General features: G+C 39.5%; 1 protein-coding gene across 1 annotated transcript; it reads right to left on the reverse strand.

Annotated features, from left to right (window-relative positions):
• Positions 1-10,192: 10,192 nt before the first annotated feature.
• On the reverse strand, positions 10,193-18,034 carry b4galt7 (xylosylprotein beta 1,4-galactosyltransferase, polypeptide 7 (galactosyltransferase I)). Its single transcript, XM_080035092.1, has 6 exons — positions 17,490-18,034; positions 15,091-15,426; positions 14,470-14,695; positions 13,947-14,030; positions 13,560-13,664; positions 10,193-12,873 (listed from the first exon to the last, which is right to left on the reverse strand). The coding sequence occupies exons 1-6, from the start codon at positions 17,540-17,542 to the stop codon at positions 12,718-12,720; spliced, it is 960 nt and encodes a 319-aa protein (XP_079891218.1). The 5' UTR covers positions 17,543-18,034; the 3' UTR covers positions 10,193-12,717.
• Positions 18,035-18,270: the final 236 nt, after the last annotated feature.

Consider the following 18,270-nt stretch of genomic DNA (forward strand, 5'->3'; position numbering starts at 1 on the left):
GTTCAGGACATTTGGCCTTTGTGGGGGTTTTATTATTGGAAAGAAGCCACATCTAGACATCTTGATGCAACATTTCCATTTGTTATTTGCTTTTTAAATGGTCTCAGATACCAGGCCATGATTAGTACATTTGACGCCTACTGTCCCAATTATCACTGATTAACTTCAAGTTTCATGTGCACAATAAATAGTCTTTGATGGAAGTATGATGTCTCCCTCATACAATGCAGCATACAAAAAAGACGAAGGAAGAACACACAAGAGAATTCAAGAAATTCAACTTGTCTGGTTTCATATGAGTATTGGTCATTTCCATTGTTTGGTATAAGCAATATATGATCGTCACCATTGTTTAATTTAGTTTATGCTCTGACTCTGTCCATCGTTAGCTCTGGTCTTCAAGCTGATCTGAGCTCTGTCCTGTCAGTGTTTCTCTTTGATCTGCTGATCTTACCTGCTGGATGAGCTCAGAGGATGTTTATTCCACACCTAAAGTGTTGACAGGTGGGGGGAGACTGCACAGGGGAATGTGTGTGTGTATGGTGATAGACACTCCCTTTGTATGCAGGTGTGTGCGTTGCACTCATGCATTTCTTCTCGTTTTGCATCAGTGTGTGTGCATGCGTCCAGGTGAAGGTGTGTGTATGTGTGTGTGTTAGGGGTATGGATCCTCCTCTGTGCCCCTGGGCTCTTCCTGTAGCCGTATATGTTTCACCCCCCAGGCCTGGGGACTTTACAGGCTTTAACTGAGGCCATAACAGCTCCCCAGTGAAGACAATTAGCTGCTAAACGCCTCCCTGCTCGCCGCTGTTTGTTTACGCGCCCCTCAGCCCGCCATGTCGCTGGCTTGTTTGCTTTTTTGTCCCCGATCGTGTTTAACTGCAAAGGCGCAGAGCTGACAGGGACATCCAGAGAGTGAGAGAAGAAGAAAAGAAAGAAAAACACGTTTGTTGATGTAATGACACGAACGCATCAGAATCTTTTAGGCCAAACATTCCCTGTCAGAGCTGTTGGTTTCTTAATGCATCAGTAACACTGTAGCTTCACTTATGTTTTCCTGTTTTCACAATAAAGGCTATTGCTTTGGGGGGGGGGGGGGGGGGTAAGAGTTTTGTGTTTGCGTTAATCTGCTATAAATAGAAAAAGAGCAATGACGTTTCAACCTGTTGCTGTGTATACTGTATGATCTTCTGCTGATATGATACGATAGCTGGGATAACCAGGAGTACCACATTGAGTATTAAGTAGCAGCATACATTTAGAAACAAAAGCATAGTTAAGTGAATTTAGATCCTTTCAAGGACAAACAGCTTTTTGCTCACTCTTTGTGAATTTTTGTCAAACTATCTTTTCTTGTTTGTTTTTCTGAAACTCGAAGATGGCATAAAGAGTATGTAAGATACTGGATTTATTTAAGAAGCTTCAGTCAAACTACAACAGAAAACACCATTACAAGTCCTGCAGTGGAATTTACTGAATAAGTATTACCAGTAATAAGTCTGCAGAAGAACATGGGTGTTGCAATAAGTATAGGTGGACTTTCTATACTATACTGCTTGTACATTTCACAAAGGGATCCATGCAATCTTCTCTTTATCCATAATAAAACAGTATATAAACTCACCATCCACTTTAGTATATCTTGCTAGTGCTGAGTTGGAGCCCTTTTTCCTTCAGAGCTGCTTTAAGATCAACAAAGTAATGAGGTTAAAACGATAAGATTCTGGGAGCGCTCGTGGTGTAGTGGTCAGAGCACTCACTTTTAAAACAAGTCATTTATGAAAGGAATCACAAGATTTGCACACAAGTTCGAGTCAGTCAGCTGGACAAAAGAGAACAAAAGAAAGGACTGCAGAAAAGAGACATACCCTCGGATCATTCCACATGCTTCTCATTTGGGACTTTAACTTCACCAAACCCTCCAGGACATTCAGACATCCGCGGGCTTGTCTGTGAGGACCTCGGCTACACATTGAAAAGTTCATTTTTAGCACTGAGAAGTAGAGGCCATTTGCACAGAGAGCCAGGTGACGGGCCGAGGTCGTGCTGAGACACATTACCCATCAGGGTCCCTGTAAACTCCTGCTGAGTCTCCTTCACTGCCTGTGTGATGTGTAAATGTCTCACATGAATATATGAGGTGTTGTTCAATAATCAGGTCGTACGTTTTGATTCCAGTCAGCCCCGAGGAGGAAATGAGTTTCAAGTTGACCAAAGTTAAAGTAGAAAGAAGGAAGAAAGGAAGGAGTATAGGGATACAAGGAAATGCGATATGAAAAAAAAAGTAAAGTGGTAAGTAGAGAGGGGGGATTAAAATTATGAGGAAGAATGGAGGGAAATAAAACCGAAGAAAGGAAAGAAACGACTTCATCATTTTCGGTTTTGAAAAGTTCAACATGATCTGCATCATGGATATGAACTGAATGTACGTGTCACCATTGTTAAACGAACACAGAGTGAACAGCAGGGTGACTGTGTGCTTTATAATATAAGTGCTTGTGCTACTGTATATAGCGAGGGCTTGGCGCAAAAGGGGCGTAAGTGACAATTTCAGAATTTTACAGGAGAGCAAAAACAAACTTTTTATTTATTGTAAATATTTAATAAAAAACAGCATATTGAAGCAATCTCTACTTAAATAGAGATTAGGCTTCAAGGAATTCATATTTGTAAAAAAAAATCTAAAATAAAGTGTTTATTTTAGTGTCCATATTTTCTCCATCATATGTGGGTATATCAGGTTCTCCAAACATATTCAAAACACTTTTTCTGTAGTATAAATGTTGGTCTTTTCTGCAATCCCTCCATATTGTCAGCTCTTTTAGCCTATTTATGATGCACTTACGCCTTTTGTGCGCCAAGCCTGGTGCACTTACGCCTTTTTTGCTCCAAACTCAACCGAAGGTTTTCACTTATGCCTTTATGTTTTCAGCCTTTATTTCAAAAAGTAAAATGTTAAGTGACGTTATTCTTTTACCATTTGATAGAACTTATCAAGACCTTTAAAATGATATATAAAAGTCATTTTCGCAAAATATGTCACTTACGCCCCTTTTGCTCCAAGCCCTCGATAGGTTAAGTTCATTCCTGCATTCAGACGTGGTCGGATGACATTCCCACTGTAGCAAAGCCTCTGTGGCTGGCCGTCTGTCAGCTCCTCTGATCTCAGAGACGGTTCCGTCAGAAGTTCTAAACAGACTTCATTGTGCTTCCAGTCATTTCATCCTGTCACTTAGCGTTTCCTCACCACTGATGAAACACTGACTGACTCGGTTAGTTTCCTCTGACACTGACACGCGCTTTGTGATTTTTCACTGTGAAGAAATGATGGAAACAGAAGTGAAGTGATGACAGAGGAACCCTCAGAAGCTGTCTCAAGTTTTTCTGAAGAGGTAATTTGCTGTCCGCGAGGGTGGTGTATATTAATAACCTTAGTTTTTTTTTAAATAAGTAAAAGGTAATGCATATCTACTGCATGGTGAACGAATGTATCATATATTATCTGATTTTACGGTTTGTAACATCTTATTGTTTCCTTGATGTAAAGCACTTTGGAAACATGCTGGTTGTTGTAAAGGACTATATAAATACATGTTGATTGATTGGTTGATTGCTCATATCCTTTAGTTAAGTAAAGGTGGCAATACCACAAATACTCCAAAATGTACTCATGTAAAAGTCTGAAAGCACAAGTTGTCAAGTACACAAAGTTACAGCATGTGAAATGGCTGATTTCAGAATAAAATCTAATATACCATATTATTGATTATAATTATTCAATTGAAATGTTGTAGCTGGAGCTAATTTTATGAAAACCTTTTAAAGTTGAGTAGCAGTATATAAAGTAGTATAAACAATTAAAAATGATTCCTTAAAGTGCCTACAACTTGTGCTTTTATACTTGTTATGTTTATTATATTAATTATGCAATTAAAATAAACATCTGTTTACATTTTAAATACCTTTAACCTTTGAAACACCAGGATGGTTTCATCAGAAACCTGAAAGCTTCCGTCGTCCAATCACATTCCTTACACACCTCCTGATACCCATTGTCAACCAATCCCATCAGCCCCTGAAGTGATGTCAAGCAAACATGGATTTTAAAGAAGAGTTAAATTACATTGGTGATTTAATATTACTACTTTACTGTTGCAATATTATGACTTTCTCTTCTAATATTTAGACTGTATTGCCCCTAACACTTTTATATTAGGCTATGGCCTGTTACTGTTTGTATTTTTCTAACTCACTAGTGGTCACACTTTATATATCAACATATTCATATTTTTTGTGTCTCAGGTGTACTTTCTATGTGTGCTGCTACTGATAAAGAAAGTTCACTAAATTTATTTGAAAACATTTTTGTTCAAACGTCCTTCCATGGACAAGTGGAATGGTGTGGAAATACACCATGAACTAACAGACATGATCAGACCAGTTGCATGAAATATTTATGAGTAAAATCTTAAAACTCCTCTCCGTCTGCAATTGGGGAAATTCTTGTATATATCAAAGTTGAAATGTAAACGGGGGACTCCCTTGGATCCCCTGGAGGACCCCAGGGAGTCTCCAGACCTCAGTTTGAGAACCTCCTCTGTACTCGCCCAAACTGTCACTCAGCGTTTCGGAGCGCCGGGAGCCTCCAGTCATCTGCTAAACGGTAATTTATGTGTTGTTGTGGAGGACAAATTGCTGCAGGAGGTGCACCATTAGCTAAACTGCATTTTACAGCGACGTGTTTTCACCTGCAAGCACAGCTATGCCAAATATGTCATAACTCAGCGCCGGGCCAGCGGCGGCCTCAGACACAGGCTTTATAGGAGGAAGGAGAGGGGGGGTAGAGGTTTAATGATACACCACACTGTCAGAGATCATACACACTCATAAACCGGGCATTCATGCATTCATGTACGTTAAAACACCAAGTAACGCACACACACACACACACACACACACACGCACACACACACACACACACACACACACACAAATACAATTATAGTAAGTAAAATAGTGAAACCAACAATCCAGTAAAATTAATATTTTATCAACATGTATTCAAACCATCAGAGGTATAACTATTTGTTTGTCAGTGTTACATCATTGTATTACTGGACATTTTTCTGATGTTTAAAGGTTGAGGTAGAGCTCATTTTAAATTCTTTCTGTACTTCAGGTTATACACTGCATCTTGTTTTGTAAACCGATTCATTGTTTTATTAGTTCTTCTTCTTCAGTGGTTTAATAGCACCAACTGGAGAATGAGCACCACAAATTCATTGTCCCCATCAACCCATCATAACTAATTATCACTCTGCAACTGTGGATGGAGACATGCACAAGCCGCTTTTCTGGACATTGGGATGACATTTGAGCTAGTACTAATCAGTCCCAACAGCTCTCTGAGCTTCTCTGTATTTTCATTGCACTAAGCCATTTACTCCCTCTGACATTGTGTTCGCAGGATCGTTCATTATTTCGTTATTAAAGATGGAAGCAAGCCTGTTAGTTTGGTTATTAATCAGACAGTTCATTTAAAGATCCAGTAGATTCGTTTGACGGGCTATATTGGTAGGCTATGCCAGCTTCCTCCATGTTGAACTCTCCAGCTTTGCTTTCACTCAAAGATCAGCTCTGGCAGGATGATTTGGTCAACGGTACACATTTGCATGTCAGAGTTCTCAAAAGTTGAACTGAAGAATGCGTACAATTTGACTAGGACGTCACCCCCATGAATCTATTTCACAATGCTAGTGTGATCATTCAGACATTGATATTCACACCTTAATTACCTATGTTTTTCCAACATCAGAAACTAATGGTTCCATCTTTGAACCCAAACACATGCGACTACATGAGGCACAATGTGTAACTCTGATCTCTGGCATCAGTGATCCGTCTGATCTCATCTGGTCTATTTCTAAACCTTTAATAACAAAGGCTATGGAAAAAAGATTAATATATTCACCCATAGGAATAGTTTTTTAAGTTATCCAGAAATCTTTAATTTCTAAAGGTCCCATCGTTTCTTACCTTCCTACAGAGACAGGTTGGGAAAATGTTGAATTGGCACATTTCATGTTCATAAATATTGACTGTAAATAACAGGTGAATATTAATATAAACTTAATTCATATATTCATCATAGTGTAATATACAGTATATGACACATTTATTTTATATTTTACTATAGGCCTAGTCATACTAACCATACAATATTATACAGTGCCATGTTACTATTTTATAATATTACAGTGATTTATGTTGTTTGCTATTTTGATAAATGACATCTTACTATTACATTTAGGCCTACCAATCACATCACTGTGTCACTTCCCTTGAAACATTTGGCTACTCACTGCATTATTAGTTTAAGTGCAACACTGGCTGTGGGTATTTTGTGTTTAATTACTCTTGTACAATTTGTTTTTCTCTATTTATACAGGTATTTATAAAGGTAATAAAGGTTAATCTTATATTAATGTAATATATTAGTATTTTGTGTTCGTTTGAACAGGAAAAAGTTCTGTCAAATAAACAAACTGGACATTATCTGGTGCAGAACCAGAAACATAAATAATTGTTTTCAAGGAATTTTTTAGAGATAATGGTATTCAAATTATCCATAGTTACCGATTCTTTCCCGTTCTTGCCGTCAGTAATTGTAGGCTTACCTGTTTTTTCTGCACATGACAAATTAGTTTAAATTTGTTTCCTTCCACGTCTGTCTGCTGTGAAAAGAATCCATTACGATGTGGATGTGGATTTGTGTGTGTGCGTGTGTGTGTGTGTGCGTGCGTGCGTGAGTGTGTGTGTGTGTGTGTGTGCGTGTGTGTGCGTGTGTTAGACAAAGACGAATTGTTCTTCTGTTGGGACGGGGCGCCTCTCCTGCTCATGACAAATAGCACAGCGCCCCCAAGTGGACTGATGCTTAGTCACAGCCTGTTTCTGTATCAGCGCTTCATAAAGTCTCCAGACTAGCATTTACAGAAGTAAAAGCAGCAAAACCAGTGTATAAATGTTCCTAATACAAAATTACATTAACATATCAAAATGAAAGTACTTGATGAATAATGTGCCCTTTCATGGTCTTTTTTTTATGTCTGAATAAACAATTTGTCAACCCAAAAGATCATTGTAACTTTTCCATACTGATTAGTAGGTTAGTTCAATCTATAACTGTGTCTCGTAGATTTTGGGGAAAATATTCTGCCCTGTATCTCTCACTCTGTATACCTGCTTGCACTATGAGCTTAATTCTATTTTCTCTGTACTGAGCTCTCTGTGCCCTCTGTCATTTGGTTCTCAGGATCAGGTTCATTATTTCAAACAATAGACAGTTATATAGATGGTAAAGAACAGCTCTTCACTAATTGGACTAGAGTTTCACGCTTTATTAACAGAAATATCAGTGTTACGTCCTGTCTAGCTATTGCGTGACAACCTATATAGGTAGTCTCTGTGTTAAATATGTGAGGTATGAACTTTACTCAAGTATTTTCTTCTTATTACACTCTACATACTACACAGATCTGAATACTTTAGAGTTTAGCTAGTTAGTTTAAAAATATGATGTTCAATAATAAAAAATTAACAGTCCAACAGTTTATACCACTACTGAACTATCAATAGATTAATCAATTACTCGATTAATTGGCATGTGAGTCTGATAAGATCAAAATGAGTTCCTCCTCAAGCAACTCCAATAGTAATATCCTGCCTTAACTATAGGCAGGATTTTATCATAGATTTTTATTGCAGGATATGATACTTCCTCCTCATTTCAATTAATATCCTATTGTTTCTGTAATATTCTACTTTAGCCTGGACAGCTTTTTTTAGCAGCTGTGATATTCTGTAAGGTGTTTATAGTGAATCCATCAAATCTCCAATCTGGTATTTTACGTTATACATTATTGATATACTGTCTTTTCTTTATATGTCATATCGTGTGTGTGTGTGTGTGTGTGTGTGTGTGTGTGTGTGTGTGTGTTATCCTGTGATATGTCTGTCAGGTTTGGTTCAGAAGCTTCCAGCAGCGGCAGCAGTGAAGCAGCCAATCAGAGTGTGACAGACGAGCGACAGTCTGACCATCTGTAGGTGGACTGATGCCGATACAGCAAGACTCACACACATACACAGTTAAACAAACACACACCACCACCAACAAAAATATGTCCATAAAATGTAGAGTATTAAAGGTTCAGTAAGCGAAATGGTACTTTTAGCTAACTTTTTACCGGCTCCCCCATTGTAGGCGCATAAACATCCCCCACCCCCTGAAAAGTAACTAGTACCTTTATATTTATGTAGCGGAGTTGTAGTAGAATTCTACCACTGAAATACTCAAATGAAGTTCAAGTTTACAGTACTTGAACTTCAGCCACCCTGCTTTACCTGTGTGTGTATGGTCTAGGTTTTGTATATTAGTATATTATATATAAAGTGTATTTGAAAATCATTTAATAATCAAATTAAATCAGCCTAATCATGCACAAGTATGATTTATAAGATCTGTATTTATTCCAAGATGAGACATTTGCTTGTGTTTTCACTCCACCTGGTCCCTCTGCGTTATATTAGCCAAGTATTCTATATGATTAAATGCTATGATTCCTCCAGTTTATCTGTTATGTTTTGCTAATTGCTGTATAATAGAAGCATACAGTAATTCCCTCCACATTCATTAAGAAAAGCTGAAAATTAAGTGTTGGCACCACATCTGCTCCAGAGCCCTAGGCGTCTGTAAATATGTGTGAACAGCGCAGCTTGTCTCTCTCTCTCTCTAGTTTTTACAAAACATTTTTCATGATCCTATATTAATGCTGAGATAAAGCATCATAATCACCAAGTGAAGAATTAAAAAATTAGCAGAAAACTGTGGCGCAGGAGTATGTGCCGGTGTCTATTTGTGGCAGCGGAGAGGTGTGTTTTTTTTTCTTTCTATCGCAGTCACCTCCAAGAAAAGGTGAAAATTGCACCCTAGGGGGCTCAACAGGTTTGAGGGGGAGGGTTGTATATTTTCCCCCCATCCTCTGTCGCCTGCTTTGGCTCGTCCCCAAACACCCACACCTGTACAATCAGAGCTGCTTTAGTGGCAGAGACAGGCTGTACAACTTCAGGGGCCTCCGGGGGAAAACACAGGCTGCTGATATCCTGATGACCCACGTCAGCATGCCTTCACACTGAACACACAGGCAAGGACACCAACAGCAAACAGGAAGAGGGAAAAACAAACTGTTACTGAAAGAACGAGCTAACATGTCTGTGAGAATAATCTACTATCCAATGTCTTAAGATGGAAACATTGGTCACAGCTCAACATCTGTCCAAGTCCCATTCTCATGACATTAGGCATAATAGTATTCATAATTGCAATAAATGATATTTTAATGAGAAACCAGTATTATGAAATTATATTTGTTTAGGAAGTGGCTGTAAGAGAGACGGGAGGATGCATCGCCATGAGGTAATGTATTTATGACAGTATTTATGTGACCATGTAGGATTAATAATGGTAATATGACCATGGTGAAGCAAAGTAAACTCTGATTTAGTACCGTTCGGGAAACACAGGATGGTTCAGATTCAATACAATGCTATCAAACACCCAACAACACTTATGGCAAGAAGTATTCGATGTGAATTTAAAGTCATCTCTGTGTGTGGGAAGTGTAGTTCTCTGTCAAAGAGTAGTTTGTGACAGAGGTAAATGAAGACTGACATTAGCGGAGAGCTTTCATTAGCGGCTCTGCAGAGGCTCATTTAGAGACGCAGGATGACAGACTAACTGGCTGTAAATGTCTGCTGTTTTAACCCGCTAATGGCTCCGCTAACCTCTGATGCGTCGCCCAGGTAACTGCACACCTTCATTTACCTGCATTCCTCCCTCTGCACACTCCTGTTGTACTGTTAAAAGTCACACCAGAAAAAAAAACTGAACACGCAAATGAGGAGAGAAAAGGAAGGTAGAAAAGTATAGGCGAAAAGTGAAGACAGCATTAGCCAAGATAATAGGCTCAGGGCAGTCAATGCTTTCCCAACTCAATTACCACACACACACACACGCACGCACGCACGCACGCACGCACGCACGCACACACACACACACACACACAGAAAGAAAAACAGGTAAGTTTTTTGTATATTTTAATTTATATAAATACTGAATATTGTACAAATACATGGTACCAATGTCTCTGGAAAATAAAATCAGTATGACACTAGGGCCTGTAATGCACAGACTGCCTAACACCGTTGTGTATGGCTCTATAAACCCCTCCAGAGCGCCCCCTGGAAGGTTGCACGGCACCTAACAATAGCAGAGAACAAGACAGGGTCAGCTGCTCTCTGAATAGATAACTAAAAAGCCAGAGTGTAACAGAGATCCATTAGCTAGCATCAGCTAAGTGTATATTGTATTAACTGAGTCAGAAGAACTCAAAGGGTTTGGCATTGATCTGTTTCAAGGAATTCTCAATGACAATACCTGCCGAACCTGTTCCAGTTTTTAGTCAGGATTGTTATTGGATAACTGAACAGAAATACATCATAATGAAGGGTGTCACAAACCAGCACAACAAATAATTCAGTGAAAAGAGATGCAAACCCCCAAAAATTTGTATATCTCATTTTCACACTTTTTTCCAACCAGCCCTTTAAGCTCCCAACATGGGAGGTAAGGCCCATAGGGATGTCTGCTGGTGTAGGCTACATTTACAGGAATTACACATTTATTTGGAACACCCTTTTTTTGCAATAACCTCATCACAATACGATCTGAAGAGAATTTACCGTAAACTTGTCATATAACTTTGAGTAGGATAAAGATGGCATTTCTTTTACCTAATAGGACATTTTCAAGTGCTTTTTATGAAAAAAATAAAAACTTAAACCCCACTCATTTCCATCCCGACATGAACAATAATTTGGTGACTTATCTGAAGACTTGGAAACCTTTAGAAATAAACAAGTATATTTAACTATATAGTATACGTTAACTATACTAACGTTGAGATGACTTACGTTGAGGTCAAGTCATCTTCATACTGTATGTGGATCAGACAGCTGAGGCAGTTCATTTAGAAAAACAGAAAACATAACATAAATACATTTCCGGCTTGCTTCTCTCTGGGTGTGAGGTCATACCACGAGTCGACCAATAAAATGTAAGGATAACAGATACAGTAATCAGCATCATCACCTCGCTGCTCTTGTAAATCCAAACTCTTGTTGTGATAACAGGAAATCATTATTAGGTAAAGTTGTAAGACATCTTTTAGCTTTTTGGTAAATGCTTGACAGTGCACTATACTCTCTTTCTACATTAGAAATACTTGGAGGTATGGGTACATTTTAAACTTTAAAAGTTGTACACGTGAGGATGCTCCGCTGCCTGTTGATCAAACAAAACAAGTCATTTTCAAGGCCTAAACTTAGCTTGGTAGTTTAGTTTGTAATGCCAAAATGGAAATGACGTCAGTACTGAAAAACACTGCTGCGGAAGGCCATGTGAAGTGTCACCATATGTTTTGGCACTATTATGATAGGTTCATTTTTGTTATCATCATCATTGGATTAATTAATTGATAATTAACATATTCTTCGTTTGCAGTCGTCTTGCTCTACAAGTGACTGAGTAAAATGTAGGACACTTTGGCTTCTTCCAAGTCTAAATGTTTCTGTTTAATTTAAATCTGATACTTTCTCAAAGTGTTCACTAGAGTTTCACGCTTATGGTTCATACGAAGGTCCTGCTGACCACAAACCATCTCAATGTTGAATATGCTACAGTTCAGTTCAGGCTGGTTTGGCTCAGCTTTACGCATTGTATCCATCAAAGAAAATAAATCTGGGGTTTTAGAATAATTAGAAAATTCAAATTGCATAACAGCTTTTCTTGTAATTATTAGAAAAAAGTGAATTATTTGGTGAATGCAACATGCCTCTATTAGAGGGACATCCAAATGCAAATATTTAATCAATGAATACGCTTGTTATATTGTAAGAGTTTCAATCAGCTTTTAGACCTTTGTTCAACAGCAGGAAAAAAATATCATGATACCTAAATATTAGTAGTCAAGACTGTTTCAAAATCCTTTTGTTTGTGAAGTATTATTTTAAAATGGATCATTTTCTCCAACATGGATAGAGAGATAAACCAAACCCTGATGATATCTGGTGAAGAGGGGCCTTCCCTCTATCATATCTGGCCTGCTACATTTGCACAATCCCAGAGTAAAAATTAAAAATAGGCTTCTAGTTTGCATTCACAGCATGCCAGCAGGTACCAACAAAAAACTAAAAGTTTATAATTTAAATCAGCTCAGGTTCGGCCATGTTAGTCTGGTTTGGTGCCACAGTCCATCAAACACCAAACTGTCCAACAGTAAGTCTCCCACTTCATGTTGATACATTTAAAAGTTCTGTTATTGAACTGACTAGTTTGGCTGTTGGGAACCATCATTGGATTTGAATACACTTCCCAGCTTAACCGTTAGACAGCAGTGTTATTGTAGCGATGTGCCTTATCATAGGGAACAGTAGTCTATTTGACTCTACACACACGGTTCTGTATTTCTCTATGTGTGTCTGTACCATTTAGCCTTCTCAGCGCAGCCACATGTGATTTCACTGAAGTTTATTCCAGCTGCAGATCTGTCTGTGGCCTCCATGTTAAATCACAGGGACTCAGAAGTGAATCCACAGCCGTCTCTAGGCCATTAGACACCATGGCGTCTGGTTCTGGTCACACTCCAGCTTGGTGTTGATGACGGAGCATGGAGCGCCACTGATGCTCAACTCCTGTCTGGACTCCACCTGGTAACCAAGGTTACTCAGCCCCCCCTCGGGATCCACTTTAAACTGCTCCTACAGGAAATCAAATGGTTTGTCAAATGATCAAACGTTCTAGGGGTTGACAATGGAGGTTGTGTTGTGAATAGGGTATTTCCCCTAAAAAAGTACAGCTGTTTTGCTTGACTTTTACAGCTGGCCGTGGCTGTTTCTATTTGACATATTCATTGGTCCCCCCCCTCCCAAAGAAATACAACTGCTGCAGTTCAGGAGCATTTTGGGTTTCGACCAAATGGCAAGTGAGAACCAGCCGAGGCCGTTTGCAACATTGGCATGAAGGAGGTGACGGCAAGAGATGGAAATACTTCGATATCTACGTGCCCATCTCAGAACCCGCACATCACTGAGAGGATGCACTTTTGGTCGAGTTCAGAGGTAGAAGAATGCAGCTTAAAATACTTTACAAGTAAATCACATGCAGTGATGTTGTTCGCTTGGAACATAAGTTGTATTGAGTCACATCTTGATGTGTTCAAACGCTTTCCAAGTAGAGGCAAGAAACTAAAACAAATAGGCTACAGATGAAGTAGAAATAGGAATTACTGGACGGTAATAACAATTGCCAGGGTATAATTTGGGGAAGGCTTAAACATTTACAACACTTAGATACCACTCAGCCCTAATAGATATGTTTTGTTTAAAAATGTCTACTTTATTCATAGTTTAGCCTGGATTCAACTTAATGTCTTTCTGAAGCGTACCTGTTTCTGAGTTGCGACCCTCTTCTGGTCTCTCTTCCTCCAGGCCGGGTCGTGGATGTGTTGGAAGGTTTTATATCCTGTGGTGATTCCACTCGGCCTGAACAGCTGCATACAAACACAGCAAACACCAATGGGGTCAGGAAATACATACATCATATATAGCTAACTGATCAAGTAGTGGAAATTAAAAATCATTGCGTATCACAAAACACTTAAATTAGTTTTTTCAGATTGTAATTCTGATAATTTGAATACATTATTCAAGCCTGGAGTCCAAAAATGGTCCTAGTTACAGCTTTTTTTGGCCATTGATGAAGCTAATGAATTACACAGGTAATTTTATTTTGCCTTGACTTCGATGCCATTCTTTGCTTGTGAGACCCGTACCTGTAACTCTGCTTTTCTCAGTCTTCTGTAGAACTCGTCATCCTCTCTTCCCCAACCCCAGAACCGGTTGGACATCCCGTTACACTGCAACACAAAAAAGTTAACCACTTTATTTTCCAATTCACAACAAAAAAAATCAACTCATTTTATTAAACGCAGCTACACAGTGACATCTGGTGGCCGGACACAGCAACACCTCTTTGATTTGATCCAATCAGAAGTTTAGTTCAGAAATTCAGAATTGAAACGTTTTTTTTTTTTTTTACATTTAAAGAAATGCATTGTCCACAAAAAAAAATGTAAAATGTATCCATCTCTATGCATATTTCAGCATACTACATTGGTATAGTTTACCCTATGTGTTCTTAGTTCATTTGAGTCCCAGTGAAATCTCAATGGGGAATGTTATTGCAAAAAATCATCTGCTTACTTTTAAGTACGTTATGACTTGATGGAAAGGGTTATTATCAGTGAACAACATTCACAGACCCTTTCAAAGCCCATAGGAGAAGCTGCTCCGTACCATTTTGTAATGTCTCTTGGTGAGCAGCAGGATTCCTCCCACATAGGTCTTGTAGTGGTAGAGCGGGTGCAGCTCAGGCGAGGCCACGTGGAAGGGCCCGTCTTGAGGGAAGCCGTAGTCCAGAGCTTCATTCAGAGGCAGCAGGTCCACGTCGTGCATGGCCAGGTAGTCTGTGTCATTACCGCTCTCCAGGTAGCCCACGTTGATGAGGGACGCTCGGTTAAACCTGATAAAGACGTAGTAGGCCAACAACAATATTAAAGTGATTTCACTTTTTGGATACAAAGCTGATTTAAAAAGGAGGACTCTAAAATCAGAATTGAAACAAGAAACTCAAAATAGTTGTAGAAAAAAAAACAGAAATACCGCTTGGCGGTTATATGCCTCTGCAAGGCTTAGAATTGCCTAACGGCGAAAGTACATTGCTGGTAGACAATGAATTAAAGAAGGTAAAGCTCATTAGAAGCGAAAATACGGTAGAAGGTCACTGTGACCTAAAGTTTTGATCGCCAAAATCTATTCAGTTCATATTTGAGTCAGAGTTGACATTTGGTGTGCAATTGTGCTCGTCAATGGTCCTGGGTCCCCAAATGTGAAAGCATCCTAAAAGGGTTTCTTTACCTGTAGTGATCCACCTGGTTGATGATGATGATCTTGTGTCTGATCTTCTTCTTGTTGAGAAAGGTGTGCATGAAGGGAACAAACACCAGCAGCTCCTCAAAGCGTTCTCTGAAGGGGACGATGAGAGCCAGTTTGTGAGGGCCCCAGGACGGCTCGTCTGCTGTGGACGCCTGGTGGTCAGCGGGGCAGGGTGGAGGCTGCTGGGCCGGCCCTCTGTCTTCAGGTATGGAGGAGAGGTCTCCTGAACAACTGAGCTGCAGCCACACCAGAGACACCAGCAGCAGCACCATGCACAGGCCAAACAGCTTGTAGACCGTACATTTACTAGACAGGAACCTGCACAAACACACACAGACACAGGGGAATTTTGATTGATTACGGTAGAGGCTCAAAGTGCTGGTGCTGTTAATAACATGGAAAAAGCGTCACCAAGGTGTTGCAGTTTTCTGTAGAACCGCTGATCCAAATAACTTCCCACAATGCACTGCACTCCCCCAAGGCCTCAGCAACACACTCGCCAAGTTTGACGCATGTCAAATATGTGGTTATACAGGCTCACACACCACCATGCATCCTGAGTGGGAAACATCCTAAACACTTTTCACACATATCATCGTAATGTTAAATGTGAGGGGTATTTGACACAACTTTTCGACATGTTTTAGGCTTAATTGACTTAATCATCATAATTCATATACATTTGATTTTTTCCCCCCTATGTGTGTAGGCTACTCAGCTGTCAGATGGATCATTGTTTGTACTTCAACTCCATTTCATGTCTAGAAAGAGACCCGTCTCCTCCGTGGGGGTAAGCACAGTTCAGTTGTGTCAGTTGTGATGGAATGTGATTGAATTGAGTAAGTGGCCGTTTTACGAGACGCAACAGTCAGTGTTATTCAGTGTCTCTCTCCTGTGACCAGCGAGACTGTTACATGAATGAATGAACACAAAGGAGAACTGACACTTACTGTGCAGCTTTTAGCATCTCTGCGTGCGCTCATAGTTTTGGTTACCCAACACATCACAACGTCTTTAAAAATGTGCTGCTTTATATATTTTTACTTGCATGATACTGTTATTAAAGCCACAGTGTGATTCTGTGGATTACATCTCACACCTAAAGCCAATGATTACATGAGAGACACAAACAAGAGCTAATGCTGCATGCATGCCATACGTGAAAAAAACCCCGGAAGAAAATAGTGTTTTATTCCGACACTATAGGGAGAGTTCATGTGCTTCGATGTAGCCATGGTTGCCCAAACTGCCAGGTTTGTATTAGCACCCGATACATCAGCTTTTGTATCGTGTGAGCAAGCAGTTCATTAACACACTGTTGAAATTGATTTAGCTGGATATGGATTATTTGTGGCCGTCATTTTGTTCTGTTGCTCTTCACACCAAGTGGGAGATATCGGAGCTGTCACAAATTCACACAAATGTGTGGCACCACACTGCAGACAGTTTCTGCTCGGAACTGAGGTACAAACGATGCGACATGAACACAGCATCAGGCCAGCAGTAGTCAGAGGGTTAGAACTCAAACAACAACACAGTCAGTCAGTATGTGATTGAGACAAACCAGACAGCAATAGAGGTTCCCAAACTGTGTCTCACACACTTTTTTTAAGAGAAAGTTCCAGTGCTACGGCTTGTGGTTAGAAAATGGTATACATTGCACAGCTTTGGAAAACAACGTAGTTATTTTATCAAAGTACAGTATCAAGTAAAGTACGGTTTTGGTATCTGTATCAACACTAGTATGTGAACTTTTCAAACCTAACTGGTCTAGCTGAAGGTTGTGGTTTTAGATTCAGAATGCAGGATATTTTATTTCTATAATTTGATTTATTTGGCCAGTTATCCACAGGAAGGATTTATCTACGTTTGCGTTTTATCGTGTTTACTGTTATTCTTGTTCTTCTTTTACAGCATGTTGATTGTTCGATATAAATGAAATAATCTAATCAAACCAAATGTTTCTATAACGAAGTAGCTTATTGTGTCCTGTTCATCATTTTCATTGAAACAGTCTGATGTTACTACTGAGTGAACCTTAGACTCGGATTTATATTCCATGGCTGCATTATTCCATCAAATAAATCATCGAATTCAACGACCTCTTGATGTCCACGGACCATAGTTTGGGAACCACATTTAGGTTCAGTAACTACTCACTTCTCCTCTGGATGGGGAACCTTAGAGATCTCATTTCTTGGAAGGCCAAAAGAAACAGAATGTGTCACTTAAAACTAAGATACGAATACTTCTTACCTTTCACTTCCATTTAAAGAGTGCTATTATTACTGTGTGAACTTACGGGAGAAAAGGGAACAAACAGTTACAGGCTAAAACATCGATTTAAAACCAACAGAAATACAAACAGATCTCTATCTTACCTCCTCTCCTCTTTGAAGTAGAGGACAGGCTTTCTTCTCGACGAATACATCATGTTTGCCGCCGGGTTCGTTCAGATTAAATGAAGGCGAAGCAGCTTGATGTTCCCATAGGTTACATAAAGTCTAAAGGTTGTTTCTCACTGCTCCATCCTTTTTTCATGTGGAGAGCAAACTGTCCTCCATCACCATGCCAACTATTTTAACCGCATAAACCCTCCGACACGTCACTTCTTCTACAGCCTGGATACAGTGAGGAAATTACAAAGTTAAATCATCCATATCTGGTACCGGTTTGCTCTGGGTCGGGGTCTGTGGTCGTACAGGTAAAGCCTCCCTCTCCGTTACTGTACACGTAGCGTATAGCGGTTCATACCCGGCGCCGCTCCGGGTTCAACATTTTCACCTTTTCCTTGTTCCGCGTCCCACCGAGATTCCACTAACGTTTGTCTTCAGTGAAAAATAAACGTTAAAGCAACAGGTAACCGACTGTCGGATTATTTTACGATCGTTTCACGCTGCGAGATAACAAACACAAGCCAATTGCAATGCTGTGCTACCTGTAAATGAGTCCGAACGGCAACGGTGGCAATGAGCAGTGAAGGTTCCTACCGATTTCAGAGCCTGGGGATATTGTGCAAAATAAAAACGTTTAAAATGCACATTATTAAAGTATGGTAGTGTAGCCTACAATGAAAAAAGAAGAAAACAAACCGTGTATTAATGTGACTTGTATTACTGTTTTATCTTACATTATTGTTGGGTATTTTATTACAATTTTTGT

Source organism: Ammodytes marinus (genome assembly GCF_949987685.1).
Source record: "Ammodytes marinus genome assembly, chromosome: 10".
Lineage (NCBI taxonomy): Eukaryota > Metazoa > Chordata > Actinopteri > Uranoscopiformes > Ammodytidae > Ammodytes > Ammodytes marinus.

What these genes read in the sequence shown, in the direction of transcription:
- b4galt7 (XM_080035092.1), bottom strand. Translation starts at nt 17,542, where the DNA reads ATGATGTATTCGTCGAGAAGAAAGCCTGTCCTCTACTTCAAAGAGGAG. An exon ending in TACTTCAAAGAGGAGAGGAG is followed by an intron (nt 15,427 to 17,489) that starts GTAAGATAGAGA and finishes GTGTTTGTGCAG; the next exon opens with GTTCCTGTCTAGTAAATGTA. An exon ending in AACCAGGTGGATCACTACAG is followed by an intron (nt 14,696 to 15,090) that starts GTAAAGAAACCC and finishes CGTCTTTATCAG; the next exon opens with GTTTAACCGAGCGTCCCTCA.